Genomic DNA, 17599 nt, shown 5'->3' with positions numbered 1-17599 from the left:
TACTTAATTTTATTACTCTATAAAAATATTTATTATTTTTCCATCATTTATTTTAATTAGTTTTTTTAAAATTATTTTATTAATTTTTTATATTAAAAATTGAAATACTTTAAATATATTTAATTATAAAAAGTGAGTGAAGCCCACTGTCTAAATTAATAGTCTAAATTAAAATATTAATTTAAAGAAATTTTTTTTTTTTAGTATAATATTGATTTTTCAAATAGAAAGTATCTCAGGTCTGATCACCGTTACCAAACCTTCCAATATTGCAACTTTTCTCTTTGCATTTTCAAACGGCAATCATTTCCATTTCCACGTTCCTTCTCCAACACCGCATACACAGTGAGAAAAAGTTAGATCCCATCGCCATCGCAAAACGCGATCAAAAGATGGCGTCTTTAGTACTCACTTCCTCCCTCAACATCCGCTTCCGCCCACTCCCAACTCCCAAACCTCGCTGCCCCACCCCAAAATCCCTCCGTTTGAATTCAAGATCTGTAATAAAATGCAGCGTTAACAATTCTAACAACCCACTTAATCCTCAAAAAAATAAAGATTTCAATCCATTAATTTCCCAAAAATCGACATTCTTAAATCATTCCCCGAAAAGGGACTCAATTATAATCAATTCTGCCTCTACAGCTGCCACGCCAGCTCCTCAGCAGCAGCCATGGCAGGGGGCTGCTATGAGGCCACTTATAGCGTCTATAGCCACAGGAGTTATCCTATGGCTTATTCCGGCGCCAGACGGAGTATCGCGCATTGCGTGGCAGTTGTTGTCTATATTTTTGGCTACCATAGTTGGAATAATAACTCAGCCATTGCCGTTGGGAGCTGTGGCGTTGATGGGTCTTGGCGCGTGTGTTCTGACCAAAACCCTCACTTTTGCTGCTGCCTTTTCAGCTTTTGGCGATCCCATTCCTTGGTTGATTGCTTTGGCCTTCTTTTTTGCACGTGGGTTTATTAAGACAGGTTTAGGAAACAGAATTGCGTATCAATTTGTTTCGTTATTTGGAAGCTCATCTTTAGGATTGGGTTACAGTTTGGTTTTTAGTGAAGCCCTTTTGGCTCCGGCTATTCCATCGGTTTCGGCCAGGGCTGGAGGGATTTTTTTGCCATTAGTGAAGTCACTGTGTGTGGCTTGTGGTAGTAATGCTGGTGATGGGACTGAACATAAATTGGGGTCATGGCTAATGCTGACATGCTTCCAAACGTCCGTGATTTCGTCGTCCATGTTTTTGACTGCCATGGCTGCGAATCCATTAGCCGCCAACTTGACTTCCAGCACAATAAATCAGACCCTCGGGTGGATGGATTGGGCAAAGGGTGCAATTGTGCCTGGATTGGTGTCGTTGATTGTGGTCCCATTGCTTTTGTATGTGATCTATCCACCTACTGTGAAGAGTAGCCCTGATGCGCCTAAGCTTGCCAGGCAGAAATTGGAAAAGATGGGGCCCATGTCAAAGAATGAGCTTATCATGGCTGGAACTCTACTTCTCACGGTATAATTATTGAAAACTTTTGCCTAATCCTTGTTATAATTTTTACTCTAAATGTGTGCCTGATAGAAATAAATTTGTATGGTTAGTAGTGTGCCATTTTACTTGGCTAATGATCTTTTATGTGTTCTCTTTTTTATCGTGGGATTTGGCAATTCTTTTTATTGGTTGAACTGAAATATGATAACTCATATTAGGAGTTTTATTCTATTTTATGTTGGAGAGAAACGTGGGTCGAGTTTGAGTGACAAATAATGGAATTGAGAAAACACAGTTAAAAATGAACACAAGTATCTACGTGGTTCACCCAATTTAGGTTACATCCATGGGCAAATATAGGAGGATTTCACTATAGTAGGAGAATTACAATACACTATCTAAATATAAGTAGATAACAACAATTAATCTCTCTTGTAATTAGTAGAAACACGTGTAGGAAATAACTTGAGAAAACAATAATTTTTTTCTCTCTATTTTTTTCTCTACTAAAAGAATATTTTCTCTCAATTTTCCCTTTCCATACACTGCTATCTTCTCTTCAAATATTGTCTCCTATTTATAGAGAATTTCCACCTCCTTAGTTGCTTGGAAAATTCAAGATAAAAGGTTGTAATTTGGCTGGTCATTAGCTGGACATTCCACCGCCTTCATGTGAAAGAAAATGGCTGGAGATTTCTACAAAAATCTTGGCTATCAAGTGGTTGTAAGTTGGCAGAAGCAGAGAAGTCAAAATTGGCAACCTTTCTTGCATGCATGGAATTCTCTACACATTTAGTTGTCATTTTGCTGGAGAAGGAGAAAACCAATTTTGCTAACACCTTTGCATGCATGCATGCATGCATCTTGCTTGACAATTAAAAAATTGTCTTAAAATCGCCTGTTATGTAATCAATTGATCGCCATCAACCGTAATTGATCTAAAGATGCCTATGGAAATGTGGACTGCTAAATCAGCTGATTATTTCTTGCTTACATGTGTTTGGAAGTCCTGTGTACATTATGTACAATACCCAAGAAACATCAAAGTTGGATCCAAAATCCAGAAAAATATATGTTCTTAGGGTATGTTGATGGAATGAAGGGGTACCGCCTATGGGATCCCACTGCCCACAAGGTGATAATCAGCAGAGATGCCATATTTGCAGAAGGCAAAATACAGGAAAAAGTAAATGATAGCACTTTAAAAGAAAAACCAGAAACTACTACAGTTGAAGTTGGAGGCGAAAGAGAAGTTATAGATTCTTCTGAAGTAACACTAGAGCACGAAGAACAAGCAGAGTCTGGTGCTCCAGATGTTCGACGATCAACAAAGATGGAGAGCCATCAACTTTTGATGAGGCTATAAATTGCCAAAAAGTTTCTCTGTGAATGGCAGCAATGCAAGAAGAAATTGAAGCTCTTTATAAGAACAAGACATGGGATCTTGTTCCACTACCACATGAAAGGAAGGCCATTGGGAATAGGATCTAAAATTAAACGAGATGGCAATGACAAAGTGGAGCGATATCGTGCGAGACTGGTGGTGAAGGGATATGCTTAGAAAGAAGGCAATGACTTCAACAAAATATTTCCTCCTGTGGTTCGGCTCACAATAGTTTGAGTAGTTTTGGCGATGTGTGCTACATTTGACTTACACTGGAGCAGTTAGATGTAAAAACTGCATTTCTTCATGGAGAACTTGCAAAAGAGATTTATATGCTCAAACCAGAAGGTTTTGAAGAAAAAGGAAAAGAAAACTGGGTTTGCAAGTTGAACAAATCTTTCTACGGTCTCAAACAGGCGTCGAGATATTGGTATAAGAGATTTGATTCCTTTATCAAGAGCCTTGGATACAAAAGACTCAGTTCAAATCCGTGTGCATACTACATGAGATTTGGTGATAATAATTTCATTATTCTGCTGTTGTATGTTGACGACATGTTGGTAGCAGGCCCCAACAAAAATTTTATTGAAAATTTAAAGGCACAGTTGGCTAGAGAGTTTGATATGAAAGACTTGAGATCGGCAAACAAGATTCTAGGGATGCAAATTTACCGAGACAGAAATAGTAGGAAGATTTGGCTTAGTCACAAGAATTACGCGAAGAGAATCTTGCGTCGCTTCAATACGTAAGATTGTAAGCCAATTTCTACCCCTCTTTCTACTAATTTCAAGTTATCCTCAAGTATTAGCCCTAGCAGTGAAGCAGATAGGATGGAAATGTCTTGAATACCGTATGCATCAGCAGTGGGTAGCATGATGTTTGCTATGATCTGTACAAGACTAGACATTGCACAAGCAGTGGGAACGGTTATTCGATATATGGCAAATCCTGGTAAAGAGCATTGGAGTACTGTGAAGAGGATCCTGAGATATGTTAAGGGTACCTCAAACGCTACATTATGTAATGGAGGATCAGATTTTATTGTCAGAGACTATGTTGATTCAGATTATGCAGGTGATCTTGATAAAAGCAAGTCTACCACAGGATATGTGTTTACTCTTGTTGGAGCAGCTGTAAGCTGGGTTTCGAAATTGCAGTTTATCGTGGGTACTTCTACGACGGAGGCAAAATACGTGGCAGCCTATGATGCACCGACACGGACACGTGTTTCCGACACGATACGTGTCGGATACGTTGACTCGTGATTTTTTAAAAAAGTACCGACACGACACGTCGTCGACACGTTCGATAAATTCTTTAAAATTCTTCATTTATATAGTTTAAATTTAGTTTTATACTTAATATTGATTCTTTTTTGTTGAAATTTTTTAAATATGAGTACTTATTTGTTATTTACTAAAAATTTTGAACTAGAAACATATAATAACTATAGTAAGAAAGGAAAATGATTATTGCAGAGTGTCCAAAGAGTATCGGTATCGACACGTATCCGACACGGACACGCTACTCTAGTTAGAGTGTCCGTGCTACATAGGTGGCAGCTACACAAGCTAGCAAAGAGGCTATTTGGTTGCAAATGTTAATGGACGAGCTCGGACACAAATTAGAGAAGATTGCTCTATTTTGTGATAGTCAAAGCACTTTGCACTTAGCAAAGAATCCAGTATTTTATCAGAGGACAAAGCATATTCGAGTCCAATATCACTTTGTTCGAGAAAAGGTGGAGGAAGGAAGTGTGGATATACAGAAAATCCATACAGTAGACAACCTAGCTAATATGTTGACAAAGCTAATCAGAACTGATAAGTTTATATGGTGTCGATCCTCCATTGGCCTAGCAGAAACGTAAGTAGCATGAAAATTGCAAGTATGGGAAGGATTGAAATGGTCAACAAAAGTGACTTTAAGTGGGAGGAATGTTGATAAATAAAGCCACTTTCTTTGACCACAAATGGATAAGTCCACATTTCCATGGGCATCTTCAGATCAATTACGGTTGATGGCGATCAATTGGTCACATAACAGGCGGTTCTGAGGCAATTTCTTAATTGTCAAGCAAGATGCATGCATGCATGCAAAGGTGGTAGCAAAATTGGTTTCCCCCTTCTCCGGCAAAATGACAACTAAATGTGTAGACAATTTCATGCATGCAAGAAAGGTTATCAATTTTGACTTCTCTTTTCCTGCCAACTTACAACCACTAGATAGCTAAGATTTTTGTAGAAATCTTCAGCCATTTTCTTTGACATGAAGGCGGTGGAATGTCTAGCTAAGGACCAGCCAAATTACAACCTTTTATCTTGAATTTTCCAAGCAACTAAGGAGGTGAAAATTCTCTATAAATAGGGGACAATAGTTGAAGAGAAGATAGCAGTGTATGGAGAGGAAAAATTGAGAGAAAAAAATTATTGTTTTCTCCTAGGTATTTCCTACTTGTGTTTCTCCTAATTATAAAAGAGATTAATTGTTGTTATCTCCTTTTATTTAGAGAGTGTGTTGTAATTCTCTTACTTTAGTGAAATTCTCCTATACTTGCCTGTGGACGTAGCCTAAATTGGGTGAATCACGTAAATACTTGTGTCCATTTTTAGTTGTGTTTTTTCAATTCCATTATTTGTCAGCCAAACTCGACCCATGTTTCTCCCCCTACATTTTAGAATTAGACAACTCATATTAAAATATGAATCTAGGAAAATGCTAAATTATTTTATCAAAGATGGTTTAATTGAAATTCATTTGTTGGTGATTATAAATTGGACAGTGTAACACTAAGCTCGATGGACAGTTTCTTTACCAGATGCAAAATGTGATGATGCTTAAAATTCACCTTAATGTCAGAGAATGAATTTATGCAACTAAGCTTTCTTTTTAGATGTTTGTATAAATGTGTAGGAATGTCAAGGCATGTAATTGCCCATTATCTGGATGACTTTTAATATGGATGTGCATAAACATATGCTGATGTTCAAATTTATGAGAAAAAATGTAAATTGTCCATGAACGTGTGCTCGCACATGCATACACATTTTGATTTTGCTCGAGCTTACATTTCGCATAAACATGTCCACTTTCTAGACTCCAAGGATGTAATCTGCTTCAGAATACCAATATCGGATAATTTTTATGCGACTTTTGAGTCCTAAATGCCAAACTTTGATTTTTGTGCGCAATCCACATTTGTGGTGTAGATCTAATTTCTTGGATAAATCATGTGATTTCTTTTCTGCAGCATGAGAGGCATGGTTAATTTCTTATGCAACACGTTGATGAATTATTCTGCTTGTTTGGCTTGATCACCTGTGAAAACATATTTTTTGATATTTCTCTTTTTGTGCATACCAGGTGGGGCTCTGGATTTTTGGAGGTACACTAAACATCGATGCTGTTACTGCAGCAATTCTTGGATTATCTGTTCTCCTTGTGACTGGTGTTGTCACGTGGAAGGAATGCCTAGCTGAATCTGTCGCTTGGGACACTCTTACCTGGTTTGCTGCACTTATTGCTATGGCTGGGTATCTAAACAAATATGGTCTCATCTCCTGGTTTAGCCAAACTGTTGTGAAGGTTGGTTTAATCATATTTCTCTAGCACGTTTGGGAAGTATTTATAAACTGTTTAAACTATAAATAAATAGAAATTGGTGGTGGATAACTGGTTAGTACTTGTGGGCCTTTCAAAATATATGGATAAAAATTGGTTTGAGTGTTTATAAACAGTTTATATACATGAAGCAAACATAGTTGAGTGCTGGTGCTTTTTTAATTTAAACTAGTAAAGAACTTCTTATGATATAACAAATTTTATTCTTTTTCCCCTACAACGTGCGATAGTTATTACAATGTTTATTTTGGTAGGGATAAAACATGAAATCTCAAAATCCATTGACAATCGAGTGCTTTAATATTCTCCCATGACTGGACATTGTCTCCATGAAACATGTAGAAATATATCTCCTATTCTGTTAGTGGATACACGTACAAATATTTAAGCATAAAATGCAGGTACACTTTGTAGTAATTTTTGCCACTCCCTTCCTCACTCGTTAGTTCCTCATCTGCTACTTTGTGAAAAGCTTGATTTGTTATTATCGTAGATCTATGTAATTTGGTGTTGTTTCTTTGTCATTTCCTGTTTCCATTTTCAACCCGTGGAAAAGACCGGCATGGCAGAGTTTTATTTTTAGTATCTCCATTTTGGAGGTCTTTTTAATGCCCATCTGTCCTTTAAAAGTAAATTGAAATTCTTAACATAGCTTCATCTTTCTCATTGAGAGTCGTTCCGTCCATTCTTGTTAGTTGACTTATTTGCCTTATTTGCAGTTTGTTGGCGGACTGGGACTTCCATGGCAATCATCTTTTGGCATTCTGATTCTTCTTTACTTCTATTCCCACTATTTCTTTGCAAGTGGGGCTGCTCACATTGGTGCCATGTTCACGGCATTCTTATCTGTAGCTAGTGCTTTGAGTACACCACCATACCTTGCAGCCATGGTCCTCTCATTTCTATCAAATCTTATGGGTGGTATTACCCATTACGGGATTGGATCAGCACCTGTGTTTTATGGTGCTGGCTATGTGCCGCTTACCAAATGGTGGGGCTACGGATTCTTGATCTCAGTAGTCAATCTAATTGTCTGGCTTGGAGTAGGTGGGGTGTGGTGGAAGGCCATCGGTTTGTGGTAGACCTGCGGATTAGCTCAATTGCGAATCCAATGGTGCTGGCTATGTGCCGCTTGCCAAATGGTGGGGCTACGGATTCTTGATCTCAGTAGTCAATCTTATTGTCTGGCTTGGAGTAGGTGGGGTGTGGTGGAAGGCCATCGGTTTGTGGTAGACCTGCGGATTAGCTCAATTGCGAATCCAATTTTCAGTCGTCATTTTTTATCACTATCGTAGCGCGATTTTGGTTTAGTTTTCTAATCTTTTTACGATCAAATTGAGGTAGGCTTTGGTGGCTTCGAAGGTACTGGTGGTGAGAGATATGGTATACGCATGGCTATTTAATAATTATAGCTCAAATTAGGGTTGTGTTTAAAATTTTGACGTTGAAATTGCAAATTCAATTATTTTTATTGAATGCCACCTCCTTCATTTTTTCTCGGTTCCTCCTTACTGTGTTTCTGATTGCTAATTGTGTACTATCACTCTGTCAGTGTAAAGTTATCTTGCTTGGTACCTCATTTATCATTTGGTAGTTAAAAAGCATCGAAATGATCCTTATGGCCGGAATCTACACACTGAATTTGTCAGGAGAGATTCGATTAAAAGTGTGTTTGTCTATATTATTTTTTCTACAGTATTCAATTTCAATCATAGATTATTCATTAAAATAAAATTACACGTAAATAAAAAAAAATTCCTTTTTTTTTAAGAATTTTTTATTAAACTTGGCAGTGGGAAAATGTCATTTTTGTTTTATAGGTTTGAGGATTTACACATTCTTGATTATTTATTGAGATTATTTATTTTCAATTCTTTAGACTGAGAATTTGACTTGAGCGCAAGTATGGAATTCAGGAAGAATAACATTATTGTTACCAAATATGTTAGGAATAAATTTGACTTGATAGAAGTAGAATACATGCACATTCCCACCAACCATATCAAAGTTTGCCTTTTATTTTATCGAAGAGTAAAAGAAAGAATTATGCCAAATGCCCTTCCAAGTTGCAGTAATGCTTTTACTTTGTTTATCACAAGATTATAAAAATGAGATTACTAACTGATGGAGACTGTTGAAAGAAAAGTAATCCACTGCTAATGGTGGATTGGTCCACTTTACAGCTCAATAGACTTGATTTCTATTGGTGATTTGTGGAAATCGACTCACACGAACCTACTTGTTCTAGAAAAATCTTATGCAAACTAAAAAGGAAATCGTGCTTAGCCTTGCTCGACGGCCGTGTAAGTGATCGACTCAAATAAATTTAATCCTGTGCTCTTAGTCACCTCAAAATCAGACCATCTCACTTTACACCCCCTCGTAAAACTTCATGCATGGCTGCTTTATTTTACAAAAAATGAAAAAGAAAAAGAAAAAGAAAATCAAGTAAGCCAGAAGTCTAGTCCTTGGCTTGGCTCAGAGGCGGTGCTAAGTTTGGGGGTGTTTGAGAGCCATTTTTAAATAAATATGTATTTTAGAATAGTAACTTGATGAGAAGTGTGTGGTTGAAAAATAAAAAAAAAAAGTTTTCAATTGATATATAATATTATTTTAATAAAAAATGTGTAATTAAAAAGAAGAGGGAGAAAAATACGTTTTGAAAAAATAGATACCAAACGGCGATTCTATCTGACGCAGATGACACATGAGACTGCTTTGATGATATTTGCATGCTTTTGTGTAGTCTGCTAAAAAACAGTGGAAACATGCTAACCACAAATTCAGAATTAGTTTCAGTGCACGTGGCTTACTTCTTCACTTCAATAGGGACACACGTCAAATTTATATTGGGAATTTGGCAAAACTTTTCTTACAAAATGTGGGCCAACTTTTTACTCCCCACCCACCAAATATTAACGCCAAAGATGGGTTTGCAGAACCTTGCAAGTCTTCTTGCCTTGAATTTGACTGTACAAAACTTTTCAAGGTGAATTTTTTCTGGGCTTTGTGTCAAATAAGTGATATTTCCGTGCTTTGGTGGGTTCTTACTTTTCATCAGGAAACTTTGAACAATTGGCTTTTACTTTTCTCGAGATAGTTTTTTATAGCTTATTTGGATTTTTTTTATTATTATTTTTTAATTTCTCAAGAGCATGTTTGTTATATTAATATTATATTTGATTGCTGTTTTCATCATAAAATTTAAGCAATCTGTCTTTTGATATTTGATTTTAGTTTTCTATGCATGGAGACTACTTTCTGAAAACTTCCCAATATCAGCACAGGGAATTCGGGATTTAACTATGGCCAAGGAAGACATTTCTTTCCATGGGTGCAGGGAAACCCCCGTCTTCATATTCTTCAAGGATGCAAGGTATTGAAAGTAATTTCATAGTTTTTTTTTCTGTTAAAGTAAAAACTACTCAGAAGAAAAGTGATTGTGAAAATTATGTTCGCCAAAATATGTATCTTAAACTTACTTTTAAGCTCACGCCTAACTTTTACTTTTTGTGTTGTTTGTGGGGAGGGGCAGGGATGGGGGATACTGATAGGAAGAGAAATCATGTTCTGATTTAAGTTCTAATCCTAGGGTCCGTGAGATGTAATAAACAGAATAATATAAAAAAACCCGCAGAGCAAAAATATATTTAAAGACTTAGTAGTTTACCCTCAATATGAAAGCTGCATCACTTTTCTATGCATGTCGATCTGGGATTATCATACTAAATTTACTTCACTTCAGATTTTGGAAAATATTAGATAATTTCAAAATATATTTGTGTTAATCAAGGTTTAAGTATGAAATGAGCATAAGGGGTAATATCTTGCTTCAAGTGATTCTCAGTTTTATCAACCGATTTTTAAGCTTGTCTAGACACATAGTGCTAACTATTTCTGTTTTCTAATTGCTGGAGTAGATCAATTTTCAAAATGGACGAACTTGGTTTAGAGATAATGAGGATTGCTCTCCCTGCTGCTCTGGCTTTGACAGCTGATCCTATTGCATCTCTGGTTGATACAGCATTCATCGGCCAAATAGGTATGATATTGCATTTATTTGTTGAAATAGGCATCAACTTCACCCTTCTGTATCCTTTATCTTGTTCCCAAACATAGCATCTTAGTTTTCCTATTGTCTGAGAAAAATATCTTTTATGTTATTCACAATTCTTTGGGATTACATGATTGTAAGTTTGTCTGGTTGTGCAAGGTTTAATCAAAAAGTTCTCCATTCCTTAAACTGCTTCTACTCGATCCTTTTCTCTGTAAGTCTTTTACTTTCTGTTACCTGTGACTTTGAAGACAATCCCAGATAGAATGATAATTGTCTTCTGCTTAATGCGTTTGACATGAATCCCACACTGCGTAGTGTAAACTTTGAGGTTTTCAGAGTTTTGGGCTTGAGGACTTTTTACTCATTTGCGTTCTATCCTTTAGGTTATTAGTGGAAGTCTTGTCTCTGCCTGTGGACATAAGCAAAGTGCTTAACTGCGAATATCTTTCTGCACTTTGGCATTTTTTTTTTCTCTCTCTCAATCTTGTTGCCTTGTTTACAACGGTAGTGTATAGCCTAATTTTTTATTTTTCTAATCTTCTCTTTTTTAAGAACTTAAGAAAAGTTGAGAACTTGAGGACAAAGTCTGTGTCTTGCGTTATACGTAATAACATTGGACAAATCTCAAGAAAGCCGGTGGTTAGACAAAATGCTAGACGCTGATATTTTTTGTGCAATAAATCCTCTTCTTGTATTAGTGTTATTGCCTCTTAAAAGTAATCCTAAGTTTTTCGATAAATGTTTTCATGTTCAGGTCCTGTTGAACTTGCTGCTGTTGGAGTTTCTATTGCCTTATTCAATCAAGTATCAAGAATTGCTATATTCCCCCTTGTCAGTATCACTACTTCTTTTGTTGCTGAGGAAGATACAATCACAAAAGTGATTCCAGAGTCGGAAGATTGTGAAAGCTTGGAGAATGAATTGTCGTTAGACAATGAAAATAAGATGTTGATACCAGAGAACGGTATTCTAAACTCCAACCAGTTTGACCAGATTCTCATTTTCTAGTGTGATTGTTATGTCAATGTAACTTCATTTTCTCTAACTTTATTTTTGTCTAATTATGCATCAGATTCTGACAAGACTCCATCCAAGTCAGAGTTACTTGCCAACAGTTTTGAGGTAGCTAATATTAAGCATGAAAAGAGGCACATTCCATCGGCATCTTCAGCATTAATTATTGGTGGCATCCTTGGTATCATCCAAGCTGCATTCTTGATTTCTGCTGCAAAGCCTTTATTAAACTTCATGGGAGTCAAATCTGTAAGTCGGACTGTTTTCTTGATTTCTGTCGTTTGAGGGTTTTATGATTTGTGTTTGCTTATTAATATTATAGGTTTAGGGATTAGAATTTAATCCGTAGCAATATATTTTCCTGTAACACTTTATTGTATGCGATGCATCGCATCCTGCTGTGTAGGACTCGCCAATGCTATTCCCTGCACAAGAGTACCTGACACTAAGATCACTTGGCGCTCCAGCTGTTCTTCTATCGCTGGCTATGCAAGGAGTGTTTCGTGGATTTAAAGATACAAAAACTCCATTGTATGCAACAGGTAAGTGATTACAAAACGAGATCCATAATCTCTCTACAGAACTAATAACATTGATATCCTTCAACTATTTCTGACCGAGCTTTTGTGCTGTGTCCAATCCAGTGGCAGGAGATCTAACAAACATAATTTTGGACCCCATATTTATGTTCGTTTTTCATTTGGGGGTCAGAGGTGCAGCCATTGCACATGTTCTGTCTCAGTAAGTTGTTCCCAAATGACTATTATACACCTTTGAGTACATATATAACCTTTATTCCCAAATAACTATTTCACAGTGACCCACATTATGCTTCTGTTACATTTGAACTTTGCACTCTAATGAATTTTAAGGAAACTCACACATGTTTTTACACTTAAACTGTTATTACAGGTACCTAATTTCACTAATACTATTTTGGAGGTTAGCAGAACAAGTAGCTCTTTTACCTCCTAGTCCCAAATATCTGCAATTTGGTCGGTTTCTTAAAAACGGTGGGTAGTTTTTCCCTTGTTTACACATGCTTTCTAGTGAGATAAATGTTATAGCAACGTGTTCTAGGTTCCATTGAAGTTCTAGATTGATCATTAGCCAGCTGTCCACCAAATGAATTTCGTTTTTCCAATTTTTTTCTTGAAATTTCAGTTTACCCTTTTCCCTTAATACCATATAATTTTCTTATTTTATAAACCCATATAGTTTATTTAACTTTCATCGCTTTTGCCAATTTAGGTTTTTTGTTACTGATGAGGGTCATAGCTGTGACTTTCTGTGTAACCCTTGCTGCATCAATGGCGGCGCGGAGGGGTCCAACACAAATGGCTGCATTTCAGGTCTGCTTGCAGGTTTGGCTTGCTACATCTCTTCTGGCCGATGGCTTGGCTGTCGCTGGGCAGGTAATAAATCATTCCGTGCAACTTCTATGCCAAAACCCACGAGAAATGCAGCCTACGGCTCGATCAGCAGTCGAGGGATAAGTGTGTGAAATGATGACGTTCCATACGGTCCAACAACATTTAGATGACTTTACAAACGTGGATTGTATTTCCATTTTTCGTTATGTCAATTTTTTGTGTTCTGCTTAGACCTGATTTCTTTATGCTAGGACTTGGCAAATCTGTATATCACTGTAAAAACAATTTTTTTTTTCCTTTTTTAAGAAAAATAATTCTCTCTGAATTCTTTCAGGCAATTCTTGCCAGTGCATTTGCAAAAAAGGACTACAATGGGGCAGTTGCCACTGCATCACGAGTGCTACAGGTACTTTACGCACCCCAGTATCATTTTCAGTGACATGTTGCGCTTAACTGAAACCATTTCTGAATATTAAGATACCTTAATTTTTTTTAAAAGTAAGTAGGCACTTCTTTTCAAAGTAACACTTACATTAATCTCAAAATAGTCAATTCTCTCTCATATTTAGCTTTGTCAAACACTGCAGTTGGGGGTGGTTCTAGGATTGGTTCTAGCTCTTATCCTCGGAATTGGATTACATGTTGGAGCAAGATTATTTACCAAAGATATTGACGTCCTCCACCTTATTGGAGTTGGAATCCCGGTACTCTGCCCTGACAACTCGAACTCACCATTAGAAATCCATTTAACTGTTTCCAAAAAAAGAAGATAAAATGTGAACTAACTGATTCTTGTGATATCAGTTTGTTGCAGCAACTCAGCCCATAAATGCCCTTGCCTTTGTTTTTGATGGCGTCAACTTTGGAGCATCTGACTTTGCATATTCAGCCTACTCAATGGTATGTCTCCATTTCTCATCCATAGCATGTACAACATTCATTACAATGTGTAATTTTGTACTGATTATTTCCGAATCCCTCACCACTCAAATGAAGGCCTTTCTTGTGAGTTTATAAGCACATTGGACGGCCTTAAAATTGACAATTATCCTCCAAGTGCTTTAACAGTTTTATCAGAGAATTAACTTGGCTCGCACTTTCAGGTTACTGTGGCTATATTCAGCATTCTTTTTCTGTTCATTCTTTCATCCAGTAATGGATATATTGGAATCTGGATTGCACTAACGCTCTATATGAGTATGAGAGCATTTGCTGGTTTTTGGAGGTACGTCCTGAACCACAAAATATCAAATAACATCTCCTTTGGCCGAGCTTAAAAGCCACTAAATAGCCGTTTTTCGACTACACATCTCTAAAAAAGGGCTTTTAAGTTCGACCAAACATGCTCTGAATCCTATTTTCTTATCCAAGTAGCCTGAGGGTTTCCATAATCTAAACCACTCAAATTCCTTTCTGTAATAATTACAGGATAGGGACTGGATCGGGGCCTTGGAACTTTCTTAGGACCTGATTGCAATTGTTTATAGTTTCAAGAAAAGTTTTATAAGTTCTCTTGTACTGAATTCTCTTGCTAAATATATAATGTATAGAATAATTGTAATGTCATTGAAGTTGGAAACTATCTTATTAATAAAGAAAAGCTTCTCTTGATGCCCTTTTTTTGGTTTTTGGTAAGGGATGATTGGAATTGTACTTAAAAAGAAATTTGCAGTAGCGGTCTCTCAACTTTTCTCAAATTGTTGATTAACCTTTTGTTGCTTTTAGGTCTCCCAAATCTTCAGTTTTGATCTTAGTTAATCCTTGCTAGACGGAAATTATCAATTTTTCAGTTAACCGTGGCAAAATAACTTAATTGGATGTTATTTAAATCAAGTCAAATCATTTTCCACATATAATAATGAGAAAAAGTAAATGAAGAGCTGGCCTTTGGGTCTTTTCCTCCCTCTTTTAGCTAGCGCATTTCATTAGAAGAAACACTTCTTTTGTAGCAGCTAGGCAAGAAGTAAAAAGAAAAAAGATATCAACATTTATATTTCTCGTGTGAATGGAATTGCATGACAAAATTTTAAAAACTGAACATTTACACAGTTCCTCAACCTAGGATCGAGTTGATTTCTATAGTCGAACAACTTATTCTTAGTCTACGAAGTGTCGTTCTCTTGCGGCTGTACAACAACTACAAACCTGTTCTTAATATGTCTCGGATGTTGTGCTTTTTAATATTTTCAAGCTTTTTAGGGCGGTTAACAATTGCTCCTGCTACTTTGTTTTTCCGTGAGGAGAATAAGGTGGCCTATGAGTTGGTCTTTTACCCTCGTGTGCATAATGGTTCTTACGTATTATGTCACGCTTTATTGCTCTTGCTACGTTGGAGGATGGTTGTGTACTTGTTATTAATAAAAAAGGTACTAAGCCCAAGTTGATATTTTGAAAAGTTGTGAAAAAAAAGACTTTTTTTTCGTAGTTAAAAAGTAAAATATAATTATGAGTAAATGTGAAAAATGACATTTTTTTTTAAAGAATGTGTATCTAACCTTTAATAAAAAGGGGGAAGGAGGGTCTACTATTCATGCAATAGTAAATGAATCTAATTTTACCATGTATGATGTCATTTTTTATTTTTCATTTTATTTATGTCAAACAAATGTTCTTCCACATATCATCTCATTAACATTAAAAAAATAATTATGTCAAACAAATGTTCTTCCACACATTATGCCACTAGCATTAAAAATAATAATAATAATTTTAGTAAATATAAATTGTCATGAAACATCATGCCACTAGCATTAAAATAATAATAATAATAATAATTTTAGTAAATATAAATTGCCATGAGAAAAAAAAAACTCTTCACACATGAGTTTTAAAAAAAATAAAAATAAACTCTCCGCACAGTGCGGAGAGATGACAAACCATGTACGAAGTAAAAAATGAAGGAAAAAATCCCCGCATAATGCGGAGAGATGGCAAACCATGTGCGGAGAGTTGGCAAACTCTCCGTACAGTGCAAAGTAAAAAAAAAAATTTCGCGCAGTGCAGAGAGATGACATTTTGTACGGACACTATCCTTACAAAGTGCGGAGTAAAAAAAAAATAAAAAAAAACTTCGCACAGTGCGGAGAGTTGGTAAACTCTTCGTACAGTGTGAAGTTAAAAAAAAAACTCTTCGCATGGTGACTGTCACATACGTTGCACAAATTTTGCATTTATCGTATTTTTATTAGTGTATGAATTTTAATTTTTTGAAAAGTTTTTAAAGCAATATCTAGAAATATTTCCATGATATAATAAAATAACTGCAAATTATTTTTACAATTGCATAATAGTATTGTGTCATCTAAAATAATATACTCGTATATTTCATACTTGATTAAGAAATATACGAGATTATACAAATCATTTTGCTTGTATTATTTGATAGTGTTGATATGATTAAGTTGAATGTGAAGATTATATTTCTAAATTTTGTGTAATTCAGTATTAGAAAATTGAAGATTGAGCACCATATTCAAATGTATTTATATTTTGTGCTTCATATATATTTAATATTTATTTTATGCTTATGTTGAAAAAATAAAAATCTGAATTTTTTTTTTAAATTCGGTTTGGTAAGTGAATCTACGGTATTCTGCATTCTCTGTATTTGTAAGTGCAAAAATCGGTATAAAAAAATACTGTAAGCTGCAAATACGGTAGGCAGCATATACGGTAAACTGCAAATATAGTAAAGTGAAAATACAACAAGTTGTTTGCAAATGCGGTAAGTTGCAAATACGGTAGGCATCATATATGGTAAGATGCAAATAAGGTAAGTTGTTTGCAAATACGATAGGTTGCAAATACGGTAGGCAGCATATACGATAAATTATATTTTGTGCTTCATATATATTTAATATTTATTTTATGCTTATGTTGAAAAAATAAAAATCTGAATTTTTTTTTGAAATTCGGTTTGGTAAGTGAATCTACGGTATTCTGCATTCTCTGTATTTGTAAGTGCAAAAATCGGTATAAAAAAATACTGTAAGCTGCAAATACGGTAGGCAGCATATACGGTAAGCTGCAAATATAGTAAAGTGAAAATACAACAAGTTGTTTGCAAATGCGGTAAGTTGCAAATACGGTAGGCATCATATATGGTAAGGTGCAAATAAGGTAAGTTGTTTGCAAATACGATATGTTGCAAATACGGTAGGCAGCATATACGATAAAACTGCATATATAGATTTATAATTTGTTATAAATGTATAAAATTTATTTAATATTGAATTTCTTAAGTATTAAATATTGTAATTCAATATTGTTTCCTTTTTTATAATTGTATTTCCGAGAATTAAAAAAAAAAGTTGTTGAATTTCTTAAGTATTAAATGTTGTAATTCAATATTGTTTCCTTTTTTATAATTGTATTTCCGAGAATTAAAAAAAAAAGTTTTTATGAAATTTCTAATTTTTAAATGTGTTTTTTTGTTGAAAATAAAAATGATTTTTTTATGTTATTTGTAAAAAAAATATAATAATAATTGTAATTTTATTAGCGTAATAAGAAGATTTATTATAAATTTTTGTTTTTTGCATTTTGTGAAGAATTTTATTTATGGTAATTAACAAATATTCTTTTACACACGCATCATGCCAACAACACTAAAAAAGTAATAATAATTTTAGTATATATAAACTCCATGAGCCAAAAAATAAAATAAAAT

At 35.2% G+C, this 17599-nt stretch overlaps 2 protein-coding genes across 7 annotated transcripts; both read left to right on the top strand.

Moving 5' to 3' along the window:
- Positions 1-250: 250 nt before the first annotated feature.
- On the top strand, positions 251-7991 carry LOC111377211 (dicarboxylate transporter 1, chloroplastic-like). Its single transcript, XM_023000275.1, has 3 exons — positions 251-1505; positions 6229-6450; positions 7206-7991. The coding sequence occupies exons 1-3, from the start codon at positions 393-395 to the stop codon at positions 7566-7568; spliced, it is 1698 nt and encodes a 565-aa protein (XP_022856043.1). The 5' UTR covers positions 251-392; the 3' UTR covers positions 7569-7991.
- Positions 7992-9364: 1373 nt separating this feature from the next.
- Positions 9365-14546, top strand: LOC111377209 (protein DETOXIFICATION 42). 6 transcript variants are annotated; one of them, XM_023000268.1, is made up of 14 exons: positions 9365-9475; positions 9724-9862; positions 10407-10528; positions 11298-11507; positions 11616-11806; positions 11964-12099; positions 12202-12298; positions 12470-12570; positions 12809-12972; positions 13265-13336; positions 13518-13634; positions 13735-13830; positions 14034-14155; positions 14359-14546. In XM_023000268.1, exons 2-14 carry the CDS (start codon positions 9792-9794, stop codon positions 14399-14401), a joined length of 1542 nt encoding a protein of 513 aa, XP_022856036.1. In that variant the 5' UTR covers positions 9365-9475; positions 9724-9791; the 3' UTR covers positions 14402-14546. The 6 variants fall into 6 exon arrangements, with proteins under 6 accessions (XP_022856036.1, XP_022856037.1, XP_022856040.1 ...); XM_023000269.1 differs by having other exon boundaries at positions 9380-9475; positions 9769-9862; XM_023000272.1 differs by having other exon boundaries at positions 9395-9475; positions 9774-9862.
- Positions 14547-17599: the final 3053 nt, after the last annotated feature.

Source organism: Olea europaea, unplaced genomic scaffold (assembly GCF_002742605.1).
Source record: "Olea europaea var. sylvestris unplaced genomic scaffold, O_europaea_v1 scaffold1622, whole genome shotgun sequence".
Classification (NCBI taxonomy): domain Eukaryota; kingdom Viridiplantae; phylum Streptophyta; class Magnoliopsida; order Lamiales; family Oleaceae; genus Olea; species Olea europaea.
Note: the sequence above shows the minus strand (reverse complement) of the source record. Positions and strands in the feature narration are given on the sequence as shown.

What these genes read in the sequence shown, in the direction of transcription:
- LOC111377211 (XM_023000275.1), top strand. Translation starts at nt 393, where the DNA reads ATGGCGTCTTTAGTACTCACTTCCTCCCTCAACATCCGCTTCCGCCCA. An exon ending in CTGGAACTCTACTTCTCACG is followed by an intron (nt 1,506 to 6,228) that starts GTATAATTATTG and finishes TGTGCATACCAG; the next exon opens with GTGGGGCTCTGGATTTTTGG. An exon ending in TTAGCCAAACTGTTGTGAAG is followed by an intron (nt 6,451 to 7,205) that starts GTTGGTTTAATC and finishes CCTTATTTGCAG; the next exon opens with TTTGTTGGCGGACTGGGACT.
- LOC111377209 (XM_023000268.1), top strand. Translation starts at nt 9,792, where the DNA reads ATGGCCAAGGAAGACATTTCTTTCCATGGGTGCAGGGAAACCCCCGTC. An exon ending in AGCATTCATCGGCCAAATAG is followed by an intron (nt 10,529 to 11,297) that starts GTATGATATTGC and finishes TTTCATGTTCAG; the next exon opens with GTCCTGTTGAACTTGCTGCT. An exon ending in GCTTGGCTGTCGCTGGGCAG is followed by an intron (nt 12,973 to 13,264) that starts GTAATAAATCAT and finishes GAATTCTTTCAG; the next exon opens with GCAATTCTTGCCAGTGCATT.